This window comes from Durio zibethinus, chromosome 22, assembly GCF_047325235.1.
Source record: "Durio zibethinus cultivar Kanyao isolate XHJ-2024 chromosome 22, ASM4732523v1, whole genome shotgun sequence".
NCBI classification, from domain to species: domain Eukaryota; kingdom Viridiplantae; phylum Streptophyta; class Magnoliopsida; order Malvales; family Malvaceae; genus Durio; species Durio zibethinus.
This window is the reverse complement of record NC_143183.1, coordinates 21971408-21993479: the sequence shown is the minus strand read 5'-3', so window position 1 is coordinate 21993479 and position 22072 is coordinate 21971408. Positions and strand designations below refer to the sequence as shown.

General features: G+C 33.6%; 3 protein-coding genes across 16 annotated transcripts in view; 2 read left to right on the top strand and 1 right to left on the bottom strand.

Annotated features, from left to right (window-relative positions):
• Window positions 1-19: 19 nt before the first annotated feature.
• On the top strand, window positions 20-7398 carry LOC111306923 (putative bifunctional TENA-E protein). The gene is made up of 3 exons (XM_022904955.2): window positions 20-284; window positions 512-732; window positions 6740-7398. Exons 1-3 carry the CDS (start codon window positions 150-152, stop codon window positions 7053-7055), a joined length of 672 nt encoding a protein of 223 aa, XP_022760690.2. The 5' UTR covers window positions 20-149; the 3' UTR covers window positions 7056-7398.
• A 441-nt stretch (window positions 7399-7839) lies between these two features.
• Window positions 7840-9066, bottom strand: LOC111306924 (bZIP transcription factor 53-like). The gene has a single exon (XM_022904956.2). It carries the CDS (start codon window positions 8411-8413, stop codon window positions 7952-7954), a length of 462 nt encoding a protein of 153 aa, XP_022760691.1. The 5' UTR covers window positions 8414-9066; the 3' UTR covers window positions 7840-7951.
• A 4157-nt stretch (window positions 9067-13223) lies between these two features.
• LOC149512714 (uncharacterized) overlaps window positions 13224-22072 on the top strand; it is a 33479-nt gene continuing 24630 nt past the window's right edge. For 11 of the 14 annotated variants that reach the window (XM_089751345.1, XM_089751338.1, XM_089751344.1 and 8 more), the window contains exons 1-2: window positions 13224-16222; window positions 17323-21649. In XM_089751345.1, coding sequence (XP_089607471.1) covers window positions 14809-15195 — 387 coding nt within the window. In that variant the 5' untranslated portion in view covers window positions 13224-14808 and the 3' untranslated portion in view covers window positions 15196-16222; window positions 17323-21649. Of the gene's footprint in view, window positions 16223-17322; window positions 21650-22072 lie in introns of those variants that run through there. The other 3 variants (XM_089751346.1, XM_089751340.1, XM_089751334.1) reach the window with 3 other exon arrangements.

Here is a 22072-nt window from a genome sequence, read left to right as displayed (position 1 = left end):
CCTTTGACTTGCATGTTTGACACTTGTGGGAACAGATAAGCGAGCGACAGTGAAAGACAGTTCAAGGAGAAACATCATTTTAGTACTGAGAAACTGGAAACTAATTTCCGGAACTCCAAAGTCTCAAAGAGAAGTTTGAGTGGCAAAAAATGGAGGAGAAGATCACCATGACTGAGAGATGGCTGAGAAAGCACAGTTTGTTGTATGTTGGAGCTACTAGACACCCTTTTATCCGCAGCATTCGAGATGGGAACATTGATCTTTCCTCTTTTAAAACATGGCTGGTATTTTCTGATTCTTAATTCTTGCTATTTCCATCTTCAAATATGATCTTTTTGGACCAATATCTTACCACTTAGGTGTAAATTAGATGCTAGCTGTGGAAAAGATTGCTTTTTTAGATGAAAATTTGATTGCTTTTAATTCAAATTTTGTTGCTTGATGTTATGAACTGACATGGTGTCAAAAGTCAAAAACTTTCTGAAGAAAAATTTATATAATTGTAATTCAGGGGCAGGATTACATATTTGTTAGAGCTTTTGTGCCGTTTGTATCAAGTGTGTTGACTAACGCTTGGAAAGGATCAGATGATAGTAGTAATGATATGGAAGTGATATTAGGAGGTATGGCTGCTTTAAATGATGAGATTGCATGGTTCAAGAAAGAAGCCTCCAAGTGGGATGTTCACCTCTCAAATATTGTTTCTCAGAAAGCAAATCAAGAATATTGCCGGTAACCTCTCTAGTTATGCTATTTACTAAGAGTTTTTGCTTTTGATTATTCTTGTTGTTTTGATTGCTTTGAACCTCTTTTTTTTTTTTTTTTTTTTAATTTTAGTGCCTGTAGAGCCCATGGAAATATGTATATGTGACGATCTTATGCCTTTCTTTGAGATGCTAAAGTAAAAATTCCAATGGATACGAGGTCTAAATTACAATTTAGCCTGGGTTTAATGGCATTTTTTCATGAATATCGGTGATTAGGAGACCTCATTGTTAGGTCTCAACTTCTTATCCTTTATAGCCTTGTATAGACTCCTAGGGATCATCAATCAAATGGACATCTTTTTTTATTGTTCATCTTTGGTGTCGTGCCTAGGTAGAAATGGTTTCTTGATTGAACCCAATACTTTTTTCCTACCTCAAACTGATGGTCACCATTACAGAACTATCTATTCAGAACTTTGAAGATACATTCAGGTTTAATATGATTGATTTGGAGGATTTATGCCATGAAAATTATCTTTGGCAGAAGTTAATTTTTGTGGAAAAATTAAGAAATAAAACTGTGTGAAAAACTAAGAGTAAAATTGAATGTATATTGCAAAAACTGTTTATAAAAGAAATAAAATTGTGTGAAAAACTAAGAGTAAAACTGAATGTATATTGAAAAAACTACTCATAAAGAATTATACAAGCACCTTAGGTTTATATATAACTAACTAATGGGTAAACTAGAAAATTAAATCTTTCTAAAACTGACCCTATAATTGAGGGATTGTCTATCTTAATTTTCTGTTCTTAATTCTAGAGATACAGATATAAACATACAGATTACAATATTACAATCGACTATAAAAAAGTGTTTTCCTACACTCCTCTTCAAGCTAGTGAATAGGTGTTTTTCATTCCCAGCTTGAAAATAATTTCTTGAAATGTTGCACTATTGAGACCTTTAGTCAACACATCTACAAGTTGATCCTTGGTTAATACATACGGTGTACAAATCAACCTACTATCTAGTTTCTCCTTTATGAAATGCCGATCTACTTCAATGTGTTTTGTTCTGTCATGTTGCACAGGATTGTGTGTAATGTTTATTGTAGATTTGTTATCACAGTAGAGTCTTATTGGTTCATTCCACTTGATCTTCAAGTCTTTTAGGATAATCTTTAACTTTAGTAGTTTATTTCTTGAGTCATTGCTCTAAACTCTGCTTTAGCACTTGATCTTGCCACCACATTCTGCATTTTACTCCACCAAGTCACAAGATTACCACCTAAGAAAGTGCAATAGCTTGAGGTGAATCTTCTATCAGTTTCTGAACCTACATAATTCACATCTGTGTATGCCTCTAAAACCAACCCTGAATTTCTTTTAAACAAAATACCTCTCCCAGGATTGGCCTTCAAATAGTGCAATAAATGGTAGACATCTTATAGGTGCACTTCTTTAGGACTATGCATAAATTAACTTATCACCCTCATAGTATATCCTATATCAGGTCTAGTATGTGATAGATAAATGAGTCTTCCAACTAATCTTTGGTATATCTTTCTGTCTACAGCAACATCTTCATTAGTTTCTCTAAGTTTATGATTAGGATTTATAGGGATATTTGTAGGTTTACATGCAAGCTTCTCAGTTTCCTTCAAAAGATCCATCACATGTTTTTGTTGTGAGATGAAAATACCATACCGTGAGTGAGCTACTTCAATTCCTAGGAAGTATTTCAATCTCCCTAGCTCTTTTATCTCAAATTCTCTAGCCAAATACTGTTTTAGAGATTCTCTCTTTTTCATCATCTCTGGTTACAATTATATCATCAATAAACACTAATAGAACTATGACTCTACCTGAATCAGAGTGCTTGATAAACAATGTGTGATCTCCTTGACTCTGCTTATATCACATTGCTAGCATTACTTTGGCAAATATCTCGAACCAAGCCCTAGGAGACTATTTAAGGCCATATAAAGCCTTTTTCAGCTTGCATACTTTGTTTGCTTCTAGATGACCTTCAAATCTCAGTGGAACCTTCATATATATTTCTTCTTCCAAATCACCATGTAGAAAAGCATTCTTTACATCAAATTGTTGAAGTTGCCAATTGTAATTTGCAGCGAATGATAACTAAATCCTAACTGTATTCATCTTAGTAACTAGAGCAAAAGTTTCATGATAATCCACTCCATAAGTTTGAGTGTAGCCCTTAGCCACCAATCTGGCTTTGTACCTTTCAACAGTACCATCCGTCTTGTATTTTACAATGAAAACCCATTTACACCTAAAATTGGATTTTTTTCTTTAAGCAACTCTACCAATTCCCATGTCTTATTTTTCTCTAAGGCCTCCATTTCTATTTTCATGGCTTGTTTCCATTTCTCATTGGATAATGCCTCGAATAATGTAGTTGGAATAAAAATAGTGTTTAGGCTCACAAGGAAATTTTTGTGGGATAGTGAAAATTTTTCAAATGACACAAAGTTAGAGATTGGGTATAGTGGATGCTCAGTAAATTCTTTAGTTCCTTTCTTAAATAGTTACCTCATTTCCAGAGTTAGAATTAGGTTCTTAGACTTGCATTGGTTCAGGATCTAGAACTTTCCTTCTTGACTACACCCGTAATTCCTTCATAGAATCAAGAAAAATATTATCCTTTGTCACATCTTTTGTGTTTGGAATGGGTTCAGGCTCAAATTCAGTGTTTGACTTGGACTCAAAAGAAACAAGTTTAGACTAAGAAGAATTAATGGGTGAAAATGTTGAAGAGGAGGACAAATCAAGTAAAAAGAAGTCTTTATCCTTATTTTTCATGAATGAAGTCTCCCTTGAAGATAAGGTTGAGTAGAAAATGGTTTACTTTCTTCAAAAGTGACATCTACAGACACATAGAATTTTTTAGTAAGAGTATGATAGCACTTATACCCTTTCTGAGTTAATAAATACCCCACAAAAAAGCTATTAATTGCTCTAGGATCCAACTTTCTCCTATTATGATTGTGAACATGAACAAATGATGTACAACCAAATATCCTAGGTGTGAGGTTGTTTGTGGTATTAAAGTTGGGATAGAATTGTGAGAGTAGTTTCATAGAAGTTTTAAATCCCAAAACCCTTGAAGGTAACCTATTTATAATATGTGTGACAGTGAGAACAGCTTTACCCCAGTAGGATTTGGGTACATTTGCTTGAAAAAGTTAAGCTCAGGTTGTGGCTAATAAATGACTATTTTTTCTCTCTACCACTCCATTCTGCTATGGTGTATTAACACAAGATATCTCATGGATAATCCCTTCCTTTTGGAAATAGGTAGATAAATTTTGATTGAAAGTTTCTTGCATTATCATACCTAAATCTCTTGATTTTCACTCCAAATTGATTTTGGATTATGTTTTGAAAGCTTAAAAACATACTATTCACATCTAATTTGGATTTAAGTAAAAATATCCGAGAGACATCATTTATGAAAGAAACAAACCACCTTGCATTAGAAATATTAGGAATTGTAGAGGGACGTTATATGTCACTATGAATCAAGTAAAAAGGAGTAGAACTTCTTTTATTGCTAACTGAAAAAGAAACGTCTATGTTTTGCAAGTTCACAACAATGAAAATTTTCAACATTTAATCCTTTGAACAAAGAAGGAAACATGTTTTTCAAAGTTCCAAAAGAAGGATGTCCAAGACGAAAATGATAAAGCCAAATTTTGTTTTTATTGGGAGATTTTTCAGAAAGATATGAAAAAGGTAGACTATTCTTGATATTACTTGTGTTGTTTAATATCTTAAGATAGTATGTTCCATCTTTCTCCTTAGCAAGTCCAATTTTCTTCCCCGAACTTTGGTCATGAAATTCAGAATAGGAGGGATAAAAGGTCACTTTGCAATTCAAGTCTCTGGTGAGTTTTTGTATAGATATCAAATTAGTAGACAATTCAGGAACATGAAGAACATTTTTAAGAGCAAATGAGGGATTAATTTGAATATTTCCTAATCCTGCCACTATAGTCAGTGGACTTTCTGCAACAACAATTTTTTTATTACTAGAACATAGGGTATATGTATTAAACTTCTATGAGGAATGTGTCATATGGTTTTTGGCTCTTATGTCAATGACCCAAGAACTTGTAATAGGCTTAACCGAGATATTTAATCCATGAGAACCAGAAGCTTTACTTGAACTAGAGACCTTACCCATAGAACATACTTCAGTAGGCTTTTCAAGAGTTTCAATAGGTTTCTTAATTTCTCAATCTCTTCTTTATCCAACTTTCTTTGTTTTCGAGACTTCTGTAATACTCTAGTAGTTTTACCAGTTGTCACTTCCTCAAATCAGGTAATAATGGCAGATTCTGCAGTCTCTAGCATGGTTATCTTTCTCAGAACTGAAACGAATCGTATAGTAAAAGTTTAATCAGAGATGATTTTAGGCAATGAAGGCCAAAGAAGGAAAAAATAAAAATGAAAGATTTAACAAAATTTGACTATAAAGGCCTGAAATAGAATTAGGCAATGAAGGTTGAAAAAAAAAAATTTCCCAAGAAGAGCCTAAAGCTTTGATATCATGTGAAAAAATTAAGAAATAAAACTGTATGGAAAACTAAGAGTAAAATTGAATGTATATTGAAAAAACTGCTCATAAAGAATTATACAAGCACCTTAGGTTTATATACAACTAACTAGTGGATAAACTAAGAAACTAAATCTTTCTAAAACTAATCCTATAATTGAGAGATTGTCTATCCTAATTTTCTGTCCTTAATTCTAAGGATACAGATACTTAATTCTAGAGATATAAATATAAATATACAGATTACAATATTACAACTAGGTGTAAATTAATGTTTTCTCACACTTTTAGTCCCTTGAAAGCATTCAGATACATAATTTTGAGTTACATATTTAAGCTTTAAAACTACTTAGATTCAAAACTTATTTTATGGGAAATTTTCTTATAGTATTCTTCTTAATTTCCAACTGCTTATTCAACTAGTTTCAAAGTCAACAAGAAGTTGACACTTGGTAATAAGGTATCCTAATCTCCAACATAAGCCTGTAGTAAGTCTAGCTCAGCCAAACTCCGTTTTTTGAGCTTGGCTTGATTAATCTGAAAGAAGGGTTGAACTTCACATGAGACTGATTCAAGCTTGGTTGATGTATCCTAAAGAAGCTTGAGCTTTATATTGACATGAGCTTGACATACTAGTCAGGCCTGATAAAATTCAAACTCAAGCTCAAACGAGCATTCATTGAATATGTCAAGTTTGTGTAACTCAAATCTGTCAAGTCAGTGTCATTTTAAGCTCAAGTTCGGATCGATAGAATATGTGTCTAGGTGTAGCTTGATTATGGAACATTCCTCACTATAAGCTAGGCTTGTTTGGTTATCAAAAATGCTCAGGCCAAGCCTTGTATTATAGCTCTACTCTTATATTTACAAAATAGTAACTCAAAGCCTACCAGACATTAGATTTGAACTTAGTGAATCAAGAACTCAACATTTCTAAATGAGGCATCTCACATTGTCACACTTTAGATGTTATACTAAATAAGGGGTTGTCACAGCAGTTGTTTTGAGACATACTGGATTAAGTTCTGGTAATTTTATTAGTTCTGTCTGTGTCTGAAACTGAAACACAATTCGAAGTTGGGAGGAGAGAACCTCATCTTCTTTAGTGATTTAATCGCTGTTATTTAGCCCATGTTAAAGTTGTAGGTGTCCATTGAGCTCTGCATATATGTTCATTCTGTTTAGGTCTTAGCTTTAATTGGGGTGCTGAATGTTTCTGGTTCATTTAGACCAATCAGATAGAATTATTATAGGGTTTGAAAAAAGAATGATTTAGTTAAAGTTCCAATCTAAATTTTTTGTTTCTTCCTTTTCATGCATGAGGACATCTTGAATAGGCTCTTGGAAATTATCTTCTTGATCATTACACATGGTCCCATTGCCTTGAGCCTAAATATGTTCATGATTAAATTCTTAAAGCAAAAATGTTATTTACATGCTATTTCAGATTTCTGGAGAGCTTGATGAACCCAGAAGTCAAATATACTGTTGCAATCGTAGCTTTTTGGGCAATTGGAGCTGTATATCAGGAGAGTTTTGCACACTGCTTGGAAGATGGTTGTAAAACCCCAGCGGAGCTTCAGGAAACTTGCCAAAGATGGGGCAATGAAGGTTCTGGTCTATACTGTAATTCTCTCAGAAAAATTGCTGATCGACAGCTACAGAAGGCTTCTGATGATGTGAAAACAAAAGCTGAAGTGGCATTCTTGCGTGTTCTTGAACATGAAGTTGATTTCTGGAATATGAGCTATGGAGGAACCTGAACTCTGAAAAACCTGATAAGAGTTGAGTAGGTAGCTCTCCTTCCTCATCTAAATTGAAGCTGCCAATTATTACTTGAGGAGTGTTGAATAGAAAAGAATATCTGTAAGAGTTGGCTGCATGCTTGCACAATATCATAAGCATTATAGCATTGGTCAAGGTCTGAATAGTTTTATGCTATATCTACAATCTGTTGATCAATCTATAGTTTGCTATATATGTATATCATGGTTTCAAGATTCTGATCATGGGTGAGAAATCTTTCTCACCTTGAACAGCATCATACTTTTGACTTGACATCCAAGAGTTTTCCATTAAAAAAGATTATTCTGAAAAACAGCAAAAGCTTGTCTGATTTTAATGGTTGTGGACTTGTCGAAGCTGAAGATTTCAGATATGTCTGCAAGTTTTACAAATCCAACTTTCCTTCATTGGCAAGAAAGGGAGAATCTCTCAACTAGACTTTTTGAAGTTGAATAATTGTTTCTTTGATTGACCCTGCACAAATGTTAAGCTTGCAGCTTGATGTACTATATATATACCAGCAACATTTTTTTGATGCCATTGAAGCTATCAAGCGAAAATCTGACTTATGTTTTGGAGATGAGACCCTGGTCACACTTGAGTCAGGGAGACCATTCCTAGCAGAGGAAACTACAAAGAATCCTGTTTGATTTTGAATTGGAACATTTCAATGATTGAAGAGCGCCTCCCAGAATCAGGCTTGCTTCAGGACTAGTACATGGTGAATATTGGATTTCCCCAATGGTAAATATAATCCAAACATTTCAAGGAAATTTAAACACTAACCAATTATTTATTACATGTATTTACAAAAGAGAACCAATTTCAATCTATTCATTTTGTGCAATGACAAATCTAAATCTTGGAACAAAATTTAATAGTTGAACATTCCAGCAGAAGCCATGATGGCAGGTTGCGTTGAACCATGGCATTGCCAAGACCCGACATGGGGTTCCTTGATGTCAAGGATTTGATCAGCAAAGCCACCAGGCTGCATCAAGTTCATTTGCAATAGTTCCATTTGATTTTGCATCAGTTCCAGATTCCTTAAATATTGAGCCAATTCCATCTGTTCAGCCTTCAAAAGACTGTTATCTGACTCTAAAATAAGAGTCTTTTGCATCAAAACTTCATATTCGTTGGTGTTATTCCGAATTTCTACCTTCAAAGAAGCAACCTCACTAACCAAATCCTCCAAAAGCTTTTGCTTCTTCATTCGTGATCGTCTCGCAGATTCTCGGTTGGATAGCATCCTCTTTCTCTTCTTTTCATCCATGATCATGACTCGACCATCTACCTCGGACCCTGAGATCATCTGTGGCTGAGTATTCGACATTTTCTCGGATAGGAGCCTTAGAATTTGGGTTTAAAACTCAGTAAAATCTAATAAGAACAAGGTCAGGACAACCTAAATTTGCTTGATAATGAAAAAATCTCTTAAGAAAAGAAAATCAACCCAAGATCAATGAGAAGACATAAAACCAATGAAGAATGACAACTGACACTGAATGAAAGAAAAGAACTAGTGAGAATGATGAAAGGCAGTTCATATCATAAACCTGATGAAGAAATTTTTATTGCTAATAAGAAGGCAGAATCATAGTTCAAACAGGAACAGAAATCTTGGCGGAGAAACAAAGAAAACAAAGAGAAGAAAGCTGCTGAAGAGTTGGAAAGTGGAGAGCTTGGGGATTGGCATAGGGGCATATATAAACAAAACAAAGGCTTATCTTGAAAAAAAAAAAAATCAAAAGAAAAAAAGGATGGTTTATCCTTTATCAATCTATTCAAGGATTAGTAAAATGAGAGCAATCTATTGAAGGTTCGGTGAGTGGTTGGGAAACGTGTGTGAACCCTATCGCAGTTGTTGGTTTTGGTCAAATGAAATGTTTGCCGCAAACTGTTTGTCACAGCTGGTTCTGACTGTCCTTTTTTTCCTTGATTTAGGAGATTAATTTTTCTACATTAAGGATATCAGTTGGAGGTAAGAAGTTGTAGCGCAAGAAAAAAATAACTGATGTCATCTCATGCTTTCCCTGCTTTCTGGGATGACAACAATTCTTAATGCCTACATGATACACGAAATGGTACTCGTACCAAGATAGGAGTTCCATCTCATCTTAGTGGGCGTTTGGATGCAATTACATTTGAAAGTGCAATTAAGTTTAAATCATCATCAATTAAATTTAAATATCAATTTTAATAACATTCATTCAACATAAATTTTTATTAAATTTTTTTAATCATAATTATAATAATAATTATTATTATTATTATTTTAATATCATCAAAATCAAGTTTTTAACTATTCAAATGTACCCTTATCATCTAATGAACTCTTATAAATCACGAATTTAACATTAGTTTAGGCAGAATCACGTTTAGAGCTTCTTTTAGGCCTAAAATTACCCTTGTTTTACTGACTTTATTGGTTAGAAGAGCTAAAAGCAGGAAAAGTGCATGATTAATCAGATAGCATGTTCATCTACAGATACATGTTTTCAATGAAAAATGTTTCTCTTCCAAATATATACTGCTGATTTTAGTTATGGTGTACAAAGTGAAGTTTTCCCTTTCATTTCCATTAAAACTGTATAGAGTTTGCAATTTAATTCGAGTTTCAATCCGATTAGGTCATATAAAATCAATTATTTTTTTAAATCAAATTTTGGGTAAAAATATTTTTTAAAAAAATTGCAATCAGGTTTTATGTAAAAGCATTTTGATCTAACCTAATATATATTATTTTTATTATTTATATAATTTTATATTTATATTTAAAAAATTAGTATTTAATTAGTTTTATATCTATAAATTTAAATATATATAAATCAAAATAAATTTAAATATAAAAATAATATTTTAATATCAAATCAAATGATTCCAATATTAAATTTATAAAATTGAATTAAATTTGAAATGAGTAAAAATTTACCTCCATCCAATCTATTAGCATCCGTAAAACTGTTTTCCAAACAAGGGAAATGAACAATGATACATCTGTCCCTCCCAATGCCGCTCCTTACTGCGAAAAGAAAAACACTAAAACAAGGAATACCAAAAAAAATTAAATAAAATAACCCCAGCAATCTCAATACAACATCAACTTTATTTTGGGGGCACTCATAGGAATTATCATTACTTTTTTTGTTTTTTAAAGTTTCTTTATCATTATCCACTCAATTTCTAGTATTTTCTTTCCCTTGTCTTTATTTCTGACCTAATTAGCAGCTTTTGTAGACAAAGGCAAAGCTTGTGTGGCCCATTTTCAGCTAAGCTTGTCTGAAAACTTCACTGAAAATAGAATTACTTTTAAATTTGATCATTTAAAATGTAATACAATATAAATATAATATAAATAAAAAATATAAAAATAATAATATTTAAAATTTTAGATATAATTATATATAAATTCAATAAAATTAAAAATTATATTTTATATTTTTTTATCGATATAAATTTAATATATAATTTTTATAAATAATATAATATAAATATATAAATTTAATATTTTTATATAATATAAATATAAGAATGACCAAATTAAATTATTTTAACATAAAGGTCACTTCTTTTGCAGATATTATTAAAAAGTTTATCTTCATGGCCCAACATGTTTTATGAAAGATAATTTATGGGTTTACGTCTCTGCTTTTGGCTGCGTCATCCGAACACCTTGAAGCTTCTTTTTCGTCCCACTTTTTATTACATATATTTATACTAATCTTATCTTAAATGAATTAATTAAATTAAATTTAAAATTTATTATTTAATATATTTTTTTTTTTAAAAATTTAAAGTAAATAAATTATTTAATTTTTTTAAATTAAAATAAAATATATCATATCTGATAATTTAAAATAAAAAATTATAAATTATACATTTAAAATAATTTCAATAAGTGACTATTAATAAGATTCAAATTTTAAATTTTTTTATCGAAACAAATAAATTTTAATCAATTGAATCAATCATTTATCGATATTATATAATATTTTTATGATATTTATGATATGATGTTTTATTATGATCAATACGGTTTCAATTCTTTCTCCCACGTATCTTCGAATAATTCCAACTTAAGTTGTGAAGTAGAGTGTAAAATAAGTATTATGGTATTTGAAATCATTAAAAACTTTATGAATTGATATATAATTGGCCTTTTGTTTAACAAGGAAAACAAAAATAGAAAGCTCTGTTATAAATATAATCTGGGTATTTGTTTCCATTTTAGCTAGAGCTTACAGTTCTTCTGATACCTCAATTTTATATAAAAAATTTTTAAAAATATATTACGATATATAAAATAAAAATTTAAATTCAAAATTTTTAAAATATTTTTTATAAAATTAAAATTATTAAAATTTTAAATTAAAATAAATAATATTTTATAAATTAAATGTGAATCTTTACAATTCTCTTACTCACATAAATTAGATGAAATATGCAGTTGGTGGGCGGTTTTTGCATTAAATTTCTCATCTTGCTGTTGATGATGTAATTTAGCATGTACTCCTCCAAAAAAGTCAGCTGTTAATATAATAGCTATAGCTGTATATGTTTGGTCAGATAATCTCAAAGGGAAATTTTATCCAACAGTTCTGATTGATAAGCCAGATATCTTTTAGAGCTACGACACAGTGAACTCCGAGAAAAGAGGCGTAAAACCACAATTCAGTGATGCTTGCTCGCTAAAATTTGTCCATTGCGTATGCGGTAATGCCTCGATCTCGCATCAGATAATTTGAAGCTATATTATGACATATATATATATATATAAATTTATATTTATATTTGTGAAATATTTTTTAGGAAATAAAATTATAAGATTTTTAGATCAAAATAAATAATATTTTATAAATTTAATGTATTTTTTTATAAAGAGAATCAGAACAGATAGTAATCAAACAAAAATTAAGTATTATGTAGTGAGAATTAATTTTAAAATTTTACGAAAATTAAATATTACACGATGAGACTCATTTTTAGAGTCTCAACGTCTGGTGTGATCTTATTATTTATATGTATTTTGTATTAGATTTATATAATATTTGATGTTATTCGATAAATTTATGTGCATTTTATGAGATTTACTTAATATTTGATGTTATTTGATAAATTTGTATGTTTTATGTTAGATTTAATAAAAATATCAAGTTTTAATTAAAGAAATTTGTAACATTTCAATCTCATATCAAAATAATTTGAAGTTTTATTATGATATATATATAAATTTAAACTCAAACTAATAAAATATTTTTTATTAAATAAAATTATAAAATTTTTAAATTAAAATAAATAATATTTTACGGGTTAAGTGAAAGATCAAACACCACCGAAGTTGCAAATTCTAACAGCATAAGATTCTTAGTTTTCATGATCACGTTTCAATATCTACTAACTTCAAATATATATAAAAGAAAAAAAGATGAAAATTTTGAATACATCGTTATGCGGGCCAGTATCATTAATGTCCATATTCTTAACATTTTACATCTTTTGGTTACCAAGTGACCATTTTGTACAGTGACAGGGAGAGGGGAACCCAGGAATTGGATGTCCTGGATAGTTCTGAGACTGCAGCAGTAGATCAGGTGGAGAGGCAGCTGCCAGCTACATAATCGGTGGAATTCGATGGGGTGCTGGTGCATCAGTTAATAGCACGGTGTCTTTCACTACTTGAGCCAACTGAGCACCACTGGAGCAACTCCATTTACAGCACCATTAAAAGCAGCAATAATGAATGTATCTGCTTCAATGCGCATAGCTTCTGTGTTAATACGCAGTGGGGATAGGGATATTCCTTCATTATGTCCGCTGTCAGCATCTTTTTTGTCACGTGCTAGCTTTCCATACAAATTAACAATAGATAAGGATTTCTGCAAAGGGAATGCACTAGTATTGAATGCACTTTTTTATATCCTTTTCTCATTGCAAAACATGAATTCTACTTTGGCAGATTCTTGCAATATATGTTATATGTTACTCTGAAACCTGCGTAAATGAGAAGCATGCAGCAGAATTTATACCCATTAAAGAGGATAAGATTTGAGTCTTTGATGCTAATTTTGCTGTCTTTTGATTTGATGGGAGAAAATTCTGTTTATTTTGAGTTGCTAAAAGCTTCCACACTATGGAAAATGTAAGATAAAAGCAGCATCCATAAGATGAACAATTTGCCTCGGGTGGCTGCCGAGATTCGGCACCCTGGTCCATTCCAGTGCATCAGTTTACTCTGGCTAATTGCTGATGTAAAACACCTGACGAAATATTGTCAAATTCCCCAATTTGTTGTAATTAACAGAAAGACTTGTCGTTTAAGCAGACTCGCATGATTTCATCTTTCTATATCTATATAAAGCCATGCCATCTTCACCATGTGTATCAGGCAGGTGGACAGGCCCCCAAAGAAAAAAAAAAAGAGCTGGTTGTAGCCTTTTTTGGCTTCTCATTGCAACTATGAGTAAACGTAGCAATACTGGTGGCAAGAATGAGGTGAGAGGCAACATTGTTGGAGAGGGTATCAGGGGATTTACACGAGGAGTTCTCGACTGGTGCACTGATAGAGATCCTGGAGACCGAGATAAGGAAAAGTGCCCGCCGTGCCCGCCGTGCCCGCCTTGCCCTGTTGAACGCTCGCCGCCACCTGCACCAAATCCCGGTTCTGGCCGTCACCCTCCACCCCCATAGGCACAGCCCTATCCACATGTATACAATTATTGCTATCCTCCTCCTCCTCCTCCTCCTCCTCCTCCTCCTCCACCACCACCACCACCACCACCACCACCACCATCATGATCATGTCTACCTATACCATATCCTTATAATTATTGCCGCCCTGGGCAATACTGATAACCAAAAGATTCGGATGTTAAAGATTCGGACCGTAAATAAGACCAACCACAGTAATGGCACAATTAAAGTTAGTAACTTTGGTAGTACATGGACATCAGCTTAGTATCTGAAAATCAAAGTATTGAAACCAGAGGTCAAGGATTGATCTCCGCTTATGTAAGAAAATAATATATATCAATGGCTTTTAGTAAGAGGTGATGGTTTGAACTTCCAATAAATTTGTTTTACAATATTATCAAGTCCAACATCCAACTGGTTCGAGTTACTTTTGAGATATTATTTGGACAATCTCAGTAGTAAAACGATTATCTGTCCAACAACGAAGTAGAAACAAAGAAAAGTTCAATTGATTAATCCCTTACTAATCTTTGACAGAAGAGAAACAAAAACACAAACATGCCACTGCTAAAGAATTTTCCCCTAACTAATCTTTGAAACTTTATATCGCTGAAGTACCAAAAGAATTAAATGCAAATTCTTTTTGAAAAGAAAAATAAATCGGTTTCCAATTGAACTTTCAAATCTAGGCCAAGCCAGATTTTATCTAATCATTAATGAAAGATTTTTTACACCATCAAGGCTTCAAGCAGAAGATCAAAGAAATGTAGTAGGGAATTTAGCAAATGGTAGCCCTTAATTTACTGACAAAGTTAGATGATGATGAATGATGATGTAGTCAGGATTCCGGAATAATTACTCTACACCGTTTGTAAGTTCCTGATAAGTGATATGGAATATATAGCTTTGATTTCAATCACAAACTTTATTCCTCTTCCTCTATTTATTTAATTGTGAAGAACGTTAAGTTCCTCTTTACAAGTGTGAAGGTCGTGGACAAGCCTCCAAAAGCAAAGAGAAAGAAGAAACAACGAGGCCATGAAGAGGAATCAAGTCAGGGATCATGTGAGTGACTCTGTAGAATATGGATTTGATAAGCTTCACCGGGCAGCTGATCGTTACATGGTCTATCCTTTGGCTGTCGTCGAAGGTGCTATCCAGGGAGTTGCTCGAGGGGTTCACAACATGGTCACACATAAACATCATCATTTAGACCAAGCCACAACCGACCCTGGCAGGTGCAAGTGCAGGAGAAAGCCTCCTGGCTCTGCATATGGACAGCCTGTTGGACCATATCTGTGTTACGGTTGTCCTCCCACTCCCACTCCCACCCCTCCTCCATCTCTACCGCCACCCACACCTCCACCACCAGCACAATTTCAGTACCATCCGGCATTTCCAATTCCTTGCCGTCCTCCTTGTTAGTCTAAGAGCAACTTTGCAGTCAAGTATAAGAACAATAAGACAGAAGAAAATCCTACATCATCACCTTTGTCGATTGAGTACTCTCACTCAACATCTTATTATCTGTATCAACTTGAACTACAAATTTTATAGGAAATAATTTAATCTTATAAATTGTTGTTGTACTTTATTGTAGCTTTACCAATCAACACATTGCATGAATTACTACTAGTCAGAAGCTTCTCTTCTTGCAATTGTCATCGCATTTTATTTTAGTTTATTTGATAAAAATAAAATTGAAAACTGATTATGTTAATAAGTTGAATATATATATATATATATATATATGAGATATCCTTTCCTCTTTGGAAAATGGTACAGTACCTGTACTACAGTGTTTTCTGACCCAGAGGCCACAGTTTGACCCCTAGTGTTGGATATCACTTCTCCCACTGCAAGTCATTCTTTAGAAAAGACAAGTCCATGGCAGCCCATATCTGTGAAGCAAAGGCAGCAAAACTTGCCGCAATCAGGTAGTGAAAGATCAGATTGGAACCATGAACCTGCACCTCAACATGACGCAACAAGATAGCGAGAAAGTGTTGCGTGGTTCGCATTAGTAGCAACAATTAATATTTGATAATGTTCCCCGATTGTCATGACGTGGCTGTAGTTTAGTGGTAAGAATTCCACGTTGTGGCCGTGGAGACCTGGGCTGGAATCCCAGTTACTGTCTTTTTTCAATTGCGCCAGAAAACTCAAGCTCATTCAACTTCTAGCGATGTTGATAGGACCGGCTACCCCATATTAAGCCCAGTCAATGGAGGCTAGGCCTACTCTTGTCAAAATCCAACCCATAAATTAACGAGTAGCAACGGTAAAGAGTAAAGAAAAAAAGCCCTAGGTGCTTTAAACCCCTCTAACCAAAGTGTCATCGATTGCTGCTTTCCCTGCAACTGAACTGAAGCTCTTTCAATCATCTTCCCCTTTTTATTTGGTTTCTTGAAGCTAAACAAATCTCCTGGCTGGTGTCTGCTCAAACACTCAGGTGACTAATTCTCTACATTATTGATTTTTCTTGAATATCCGGTTATCTTCTTTCAGTTTGTTTCTTTTGCACTGTATGATTTTATCTATGGGACTGAAATTGGAACCTGTTTCTTTTCATTTATACTATGATTTTAGTATAATCTTTTGAAGTTTTAAAATTATAACTTCACTTTCATACCCGTTCTTTTCAAAATAAAATCTGATCGTTGCTTTTCTAAATTTGGTGAGGTCCAGGATTCTTTGCATATATGTTTCTGGGTGCAGCTTTTACCATTATTTTGTTGGATTAGTAACTTAATATGGTATAAAGAAGTATTTTTTATCACCAACTAAGAGTAAATGGAGGTTGGTCTGAAGGAGAAAAGGGAAAAAGGCTATCTTTTTGACATGATTAATCAATTTTGTCTTGCATTATCTCCAGGATATACAGAGAAATTTGACATTAGTGAAAAAGAATTGAATTTACCGTTTTTGAGCTCTTGTTATATTTTCGGCATTGTGGATTGTAAAGTTTGTTGAATATTTTGTATATGTACAGAGTGGGAGGTAAAAGGATGTTGTATATATTATTTTTTACTATTTATATAAATTTATATTTATGTTTATATATATAATTTTATATTTATATTTAAAAAATAATATTTTATATTTAATTAATTTTAGATTTACAAATTTAAATATATATAAATTAAAATGAATTTAAATATAAAAATAATATTTTAATATCAAATTCAAATATTAAATTTATAAAATTGAATTAAATTTGAAATGAGTAAAAATTTACCTCCATCCAATCTATTAGCATCCGTAAAACTGTTTTCTAAACAAGGGAAATGAACAATGATACATCTCTCCCTCCCTCCCAATGCCGCTCCTTACTGCGAAAAGAAAAACACTAAAACAAGTGATACCAAAACAAATTAAATAAAATAACCCCAGCAATCTCAGTACAACATCAACTTTATTTTGGGGGCACTCATAGGGATTATCATTACTTTATTTGTTTTTTTACCTAAAGTTTCTTTATCATTATCCACTCAATTTCTAGTATTTTCTTTCCCTTGTCTTTATTTCTGACCTAATTAGCTGCTGTTGCAGACCAAAGGCAAAGCTTGTGTGGCCCATTTTCAGCTAAGCTTGTCTGAAAACTTTACTCCAATCGCAATCTGAAAATAAAATTACTTGTAAATTTGATCATTTAAAATATAATACAATATAAATATAATATAAATAAAAAATATTAAATATTACACGATGAGACTCATTTTTAGAGTCTCAACGTCTGGTGTGATCTTATTATTTATATGTATTTTGTATTAGATTTATATAATGTTTGATGTGATTCGATAGATTTATGTGCATTTTATGAGATTTACTTAATATTTGATGTTATTTGATAAATTTGTGTGTTTTATGTTAGACTTAATAAGGATATCAAGTTTTAATTGAAGAAATTTGTAACGTTTTAATTTCATATCAAAATAATATGAAGTTTTATTATGATATATATAAAGATTTAAACTTAAATTAATAAAATATTTTTTGTGAGATAAAATTATAAGATTTTTAAATTAAAATGAATAATATTTTACGGGTCGAGTGAAAGATCAAACACCACCGAAGTTGCAAATTCTAGCAGCATAAGATTCTTAATTTTCTTGATCACGTTTCAATATCTACTAACTTCAAATATATATAAAAGAAAAAAAGATGAAAATTTTGAATACATCGTTATGCGGGCCAGTATCATTAATGTCCATATTCTTAACATTTTACATCTTTTGGTTACCAAGTGACCATTTTGTACAGTGACAGGGAGAGGGGAACCCAGGAATTGGATGTCCTGGATAGTTCTGAGACTGCAGCAGTAGATCAGGTGGAGAGGCAGCTGCCAGCTACATAATCGGTGGAATTCGATGGGGTGCTGGTGCATCAGTTAATAGCACGGTGTCTTTCACTACTTGAGCCAACTGAGCACCACTGGAGCAACTCCATTTACAGCACCATTAAAAGCAGCAATAATGAATGTATCTGCTTCAATGCGCATAGCTTCTGTGTTAATACGCAGTGGGGATAGGGATATTCCTTCATTATGTCCGCTGTCAGCATCTTTTTTGTCACGTGCTAGCTTTCCATACAAATTAACAATAGATAAGGATTTCTGCAAAGGGAATGCACTAGTATTGAATGCACTTTTTTATATCCTTTTCTCATTGCAAAACATGAATTCTACTTTGGCAGATTCTTGCAATATATGTTATATGTTACTCTGAAACCTGCGTAAATGAGAAGCATGCAGCAGAATTTATACCCATTAAAGAGGATAAGATTTGAGTCTTTGATGCTAATTTTGCTGTCTTTTGATTTGATGGGAGAAAATTCTGTTTATTTTGAGTTGCTAAAAGCTTCCACACTATGGAAAATGTAAGATAAAAGCAGCATCCATAAGATGAACAATTTGCCTCGGGTGGCTGCCGAGATTCGGCACCCTGGTCCATTCCAGTGCATCAGTTTACTCTGGCTAATTGCTGATGTAAAACACCTGACGAAATATTGTCAAATTCCCCAATTTGTTGTAATTAACAGAAAGACTTGTCGTTTAAGCAGACTCGCATGATTTCATCTTTCTATATCTATATAAAGCCATGCCATCTTCACCATGTGTATCAGGCAGGTGGACAGGCCCCCAAAGAAAAAAAAAAAGAGCTGGTTGTAGCCTTTTTTGGCTTCTCATTGCAACTATGAGTAAACGTAGCAATACTGGTGGCAAGAATGAGGTGAGAGGCAACATTGTTGGAGAGGGTATCAGGGGATTTACACGAGGAGTTCTCGACTGGTGCACTGATAGAGATCCTGGAGACCGAGATAAGGAAAAGTGCCCGCCGTGCCCGCCGTGCCCGCCTTGCCCTGTTGAACGCTCGCCGCCACCTGCACCAAATCCCGGTTCTGGCCGTCACCCTCCACCCCCATAGGCACAGCCCTATCCACATGTATACAATTATTGCTATCCTCCTCCTCCTCCTCCTCCTCCTCCTCCTCCTCCACCACCACCACCACCACCACCACCACCACCATCATGATCATGTCTACCTATACCATATCCTTATAATTATTGCCGCCCTGGGCAATACTGATAACCAAAAGATTCGGATGTTAAAGATTCGGACCGTAAATAAGACCAACCACAGTAATGGCACAATTAAAGTTAGTAACTTTGGTAGTACATGGACATCAGCTTAGTATCTGAAAATCAAAGTATTGAAACCAGAGGTCAAGGATTGATCTCCGCTTATGTAAGAAAATAATATATATCAATGGCTTTTAGTAAGAGGTGATGGTTTGAACTTCCAATAAATTTGTTTTACAATATTATCAAGTCCAACATCCAACTGGTTCGAGTTACTTTTGAGATATTATTTGGACAATCTCAGTAGTAAAACGATTATCTGTCCAACAACGAAGTAGAAACAAAGAAAAGTTCAATTGATTAATCCCTTACTAATCTTTGACAGAAGAGAAACAAAAACACAAACATGCCACTGCTAAAGAATTTTCCCCTAACTAATCTTTGAAACTTTATATCGCTGAAGTACCAAAAGAATTAAATGCAAATTCTTTTTGAAAAGAAAAATAAATCGGTTTCCAATTGAACTTTCAAATCTAGGCCAAGCCAGATTTTATCTAATCATTAATGAAAGATTTTTTACACCATCAAGGCTTCAAGCAGAAGATCAAAGAAATGTAGTAGGGAATTTAGCAAATGGTAGCCCTTAATTTACTGACAAAGTTAGATGATGATGAATGATGATGTAGTCAGGATTCCGGAATAATTACTCTACACCGTTTGTAAGTTCCTGATAAGTGATATGGAATATATAGCTTTGATTTCAATCACAAACTTTATTCCTCTTCCTCTATTTTTTTAATTGTGAAGAACGTTAAGTTCCTCTTTACAAGTGTGAAGGTCGTGGACAAGCCTCCAAAAGCAAAGAGAAAGAAGAAACAACGAGGCCATGAAGAGGAATCAAGTCAGGGATCATGTGAGTGACTCTGTAGAATATGGATTTGATAAGCTTCACCGGGCAGCTGATCGTTACATGGTCTATCCTTTGGCTGTCGTCGAAGGTGCTATCCAGGGAGTTGCTCGAGGGGTTCACAACATGGTCACACATAAACATCATCATTTAGACCAAGCCACAACCGACCCTGGCAGGTGCAAGTGCAGGAGAAAGCCTCCTGGCTCTGCATATGGACAGCCTGTTGGACCATATCTGTGTTACGGTTGTCCTCCCACTCCCACTCCCACCCCTCCTCCATCTCTACCGCCACCCACACCTCCACCACCAGCACAATTTCAGTACCATCCGGCATTTCCAATTCCTTGCCGTCCTCCTTGTTAGTCTAAGAGCAACTTTGCAGTCAAGTATAAGAACAATAAGACAGAAGAAAATCCTACATCATCACCTTTGTCGATTGAGTACTCTCACTCAACATCTTATTATCTGTATCAACTTGAACTACAAATTTTATAGGAAATAATTTAATCTTATAAATTGTTGTTGTACTTTATTGTAGCTTTACCAATCAACACATTGCATGAATTACTACTAGTCAGAAGCTTCTCTTCTTGCAATTGTCATCGCATTTTATTTTAGTTTATTTGATAAAAATAAAATTGAAAACTGATTATGTTAATAAGTTGAATATATATATATATATATATATGAGATATCCTTTCCTCTTTGGAAAATGGTACAGTACCTGTACTACAGTGTTTTCTGACCCAGAGGCCACAGTTTGACCCCTAGTGTTGGATATCACTTCTCCCACTGCAAGTCATTCTTTAGAAAAGACAAGTCCATGGCAGCCCATATCTGTGAAGCAAAGGCAGCAAAACTTGCCGCAATCAGGTAGTGAAAGATCAGATTGGAACCATGAACCTGCACCTCAACATGACGCAACAAGATAGCGAGAAAGTGTTGCGTGGTTCGCATTAGTAGCAACAATTAATATTTGATAATGTTCCCCGATTGTCATGACGTGGCTGTAGTTTAGTGGTAAGAATTCCACGTTGTGGCCGTGGAGACCTGGGCTGGAATCCCAGTTACTGTCTTTTTTCAATTGCGCCAGAAAACTCAAGCTCATTCAACTTCTAGCGATGTTGATAGGACCGGCTACCCCATATTAAGCCCAGTCAATGGAGGCTAGGCCTACTCTTGTCAAAATCCAACCCATAAATTAACGAGTAGCAACGGTAAAGAGTAAAGAAAAAAAGCCCTAGGTGCTTTAAACCCCTCTAACCAAAGTGTCATCGATTGCTGCTTTCCCTGCAACTGAACTGAAGCTCTTTCAATCATCTTCCCCTTTTTATTTGGTTTCTTGAAGCTAAACAAATCTCCTGGCTGGTGTCTGCTCAAACACTCAGGTGACTAATTCTCTACATTATTGATTTTTCTTGAATATCCGGTTATCTTCTTTCAGTTTGTTTCTTTTGCACTGTATGATTTTATCTATGGGACTGAAATTGGAACCTGTTTCTTTTCATTTATACTATGATTTTAGTATAATCTTTTGAAGTTTTAAAATTATAACTTCACTTTCATACCCGTTCTTTTCAAAATAAAATCTGATCGTTGCTTTTCTAAATTTGGTGAGGTCCAGGATTCTTTGCATATATGTTTCTGGGTGCAGCTTTTACCATTATTTTGTTGGATTAGTAACTTAATATGGTATAAAGAAGTATTTTTTATCACCAACTAAGAGTAAATGGAGGTTGGTCTGAAGGAGAAAAGGGAAAAAGGCTATCTTTTTGACATGATTAATCAATTTTGTCTTGCATTATCTCCAG

Excerpts from the sequence above, each read along its gene's own strand:
- LOC111306923 (XM_022904955.2), top strand. The coding sequence starts at position 150 with ATGGAGGAGAAGATCACCATGACTGAGAGATGGCTGAGAAAGCACAGT. Across the intron at positions 285-511 it reads CCTCTTTTAAAACATGGCTG|GGGCAGGATTACATATTTGT; the intron begins GTATTTTCTGAT and ends ATTGTAATTCAG. Across the intron at positions 733-6,739 it reads GCAAATCAAGAATATTGCCG|ATTTCTGGAGAGCTTGATGA; the intron begins GTAACCTCTCTA and ends ATGCTATTTCAG.
- LOC111306924 (XM_022904956.2), bottom strand. The coding sequence starts at position 8,413 with ATGTCGAATACTCAGCCACAGATGATCTCAGGGTCCGAGGTAGATGGT.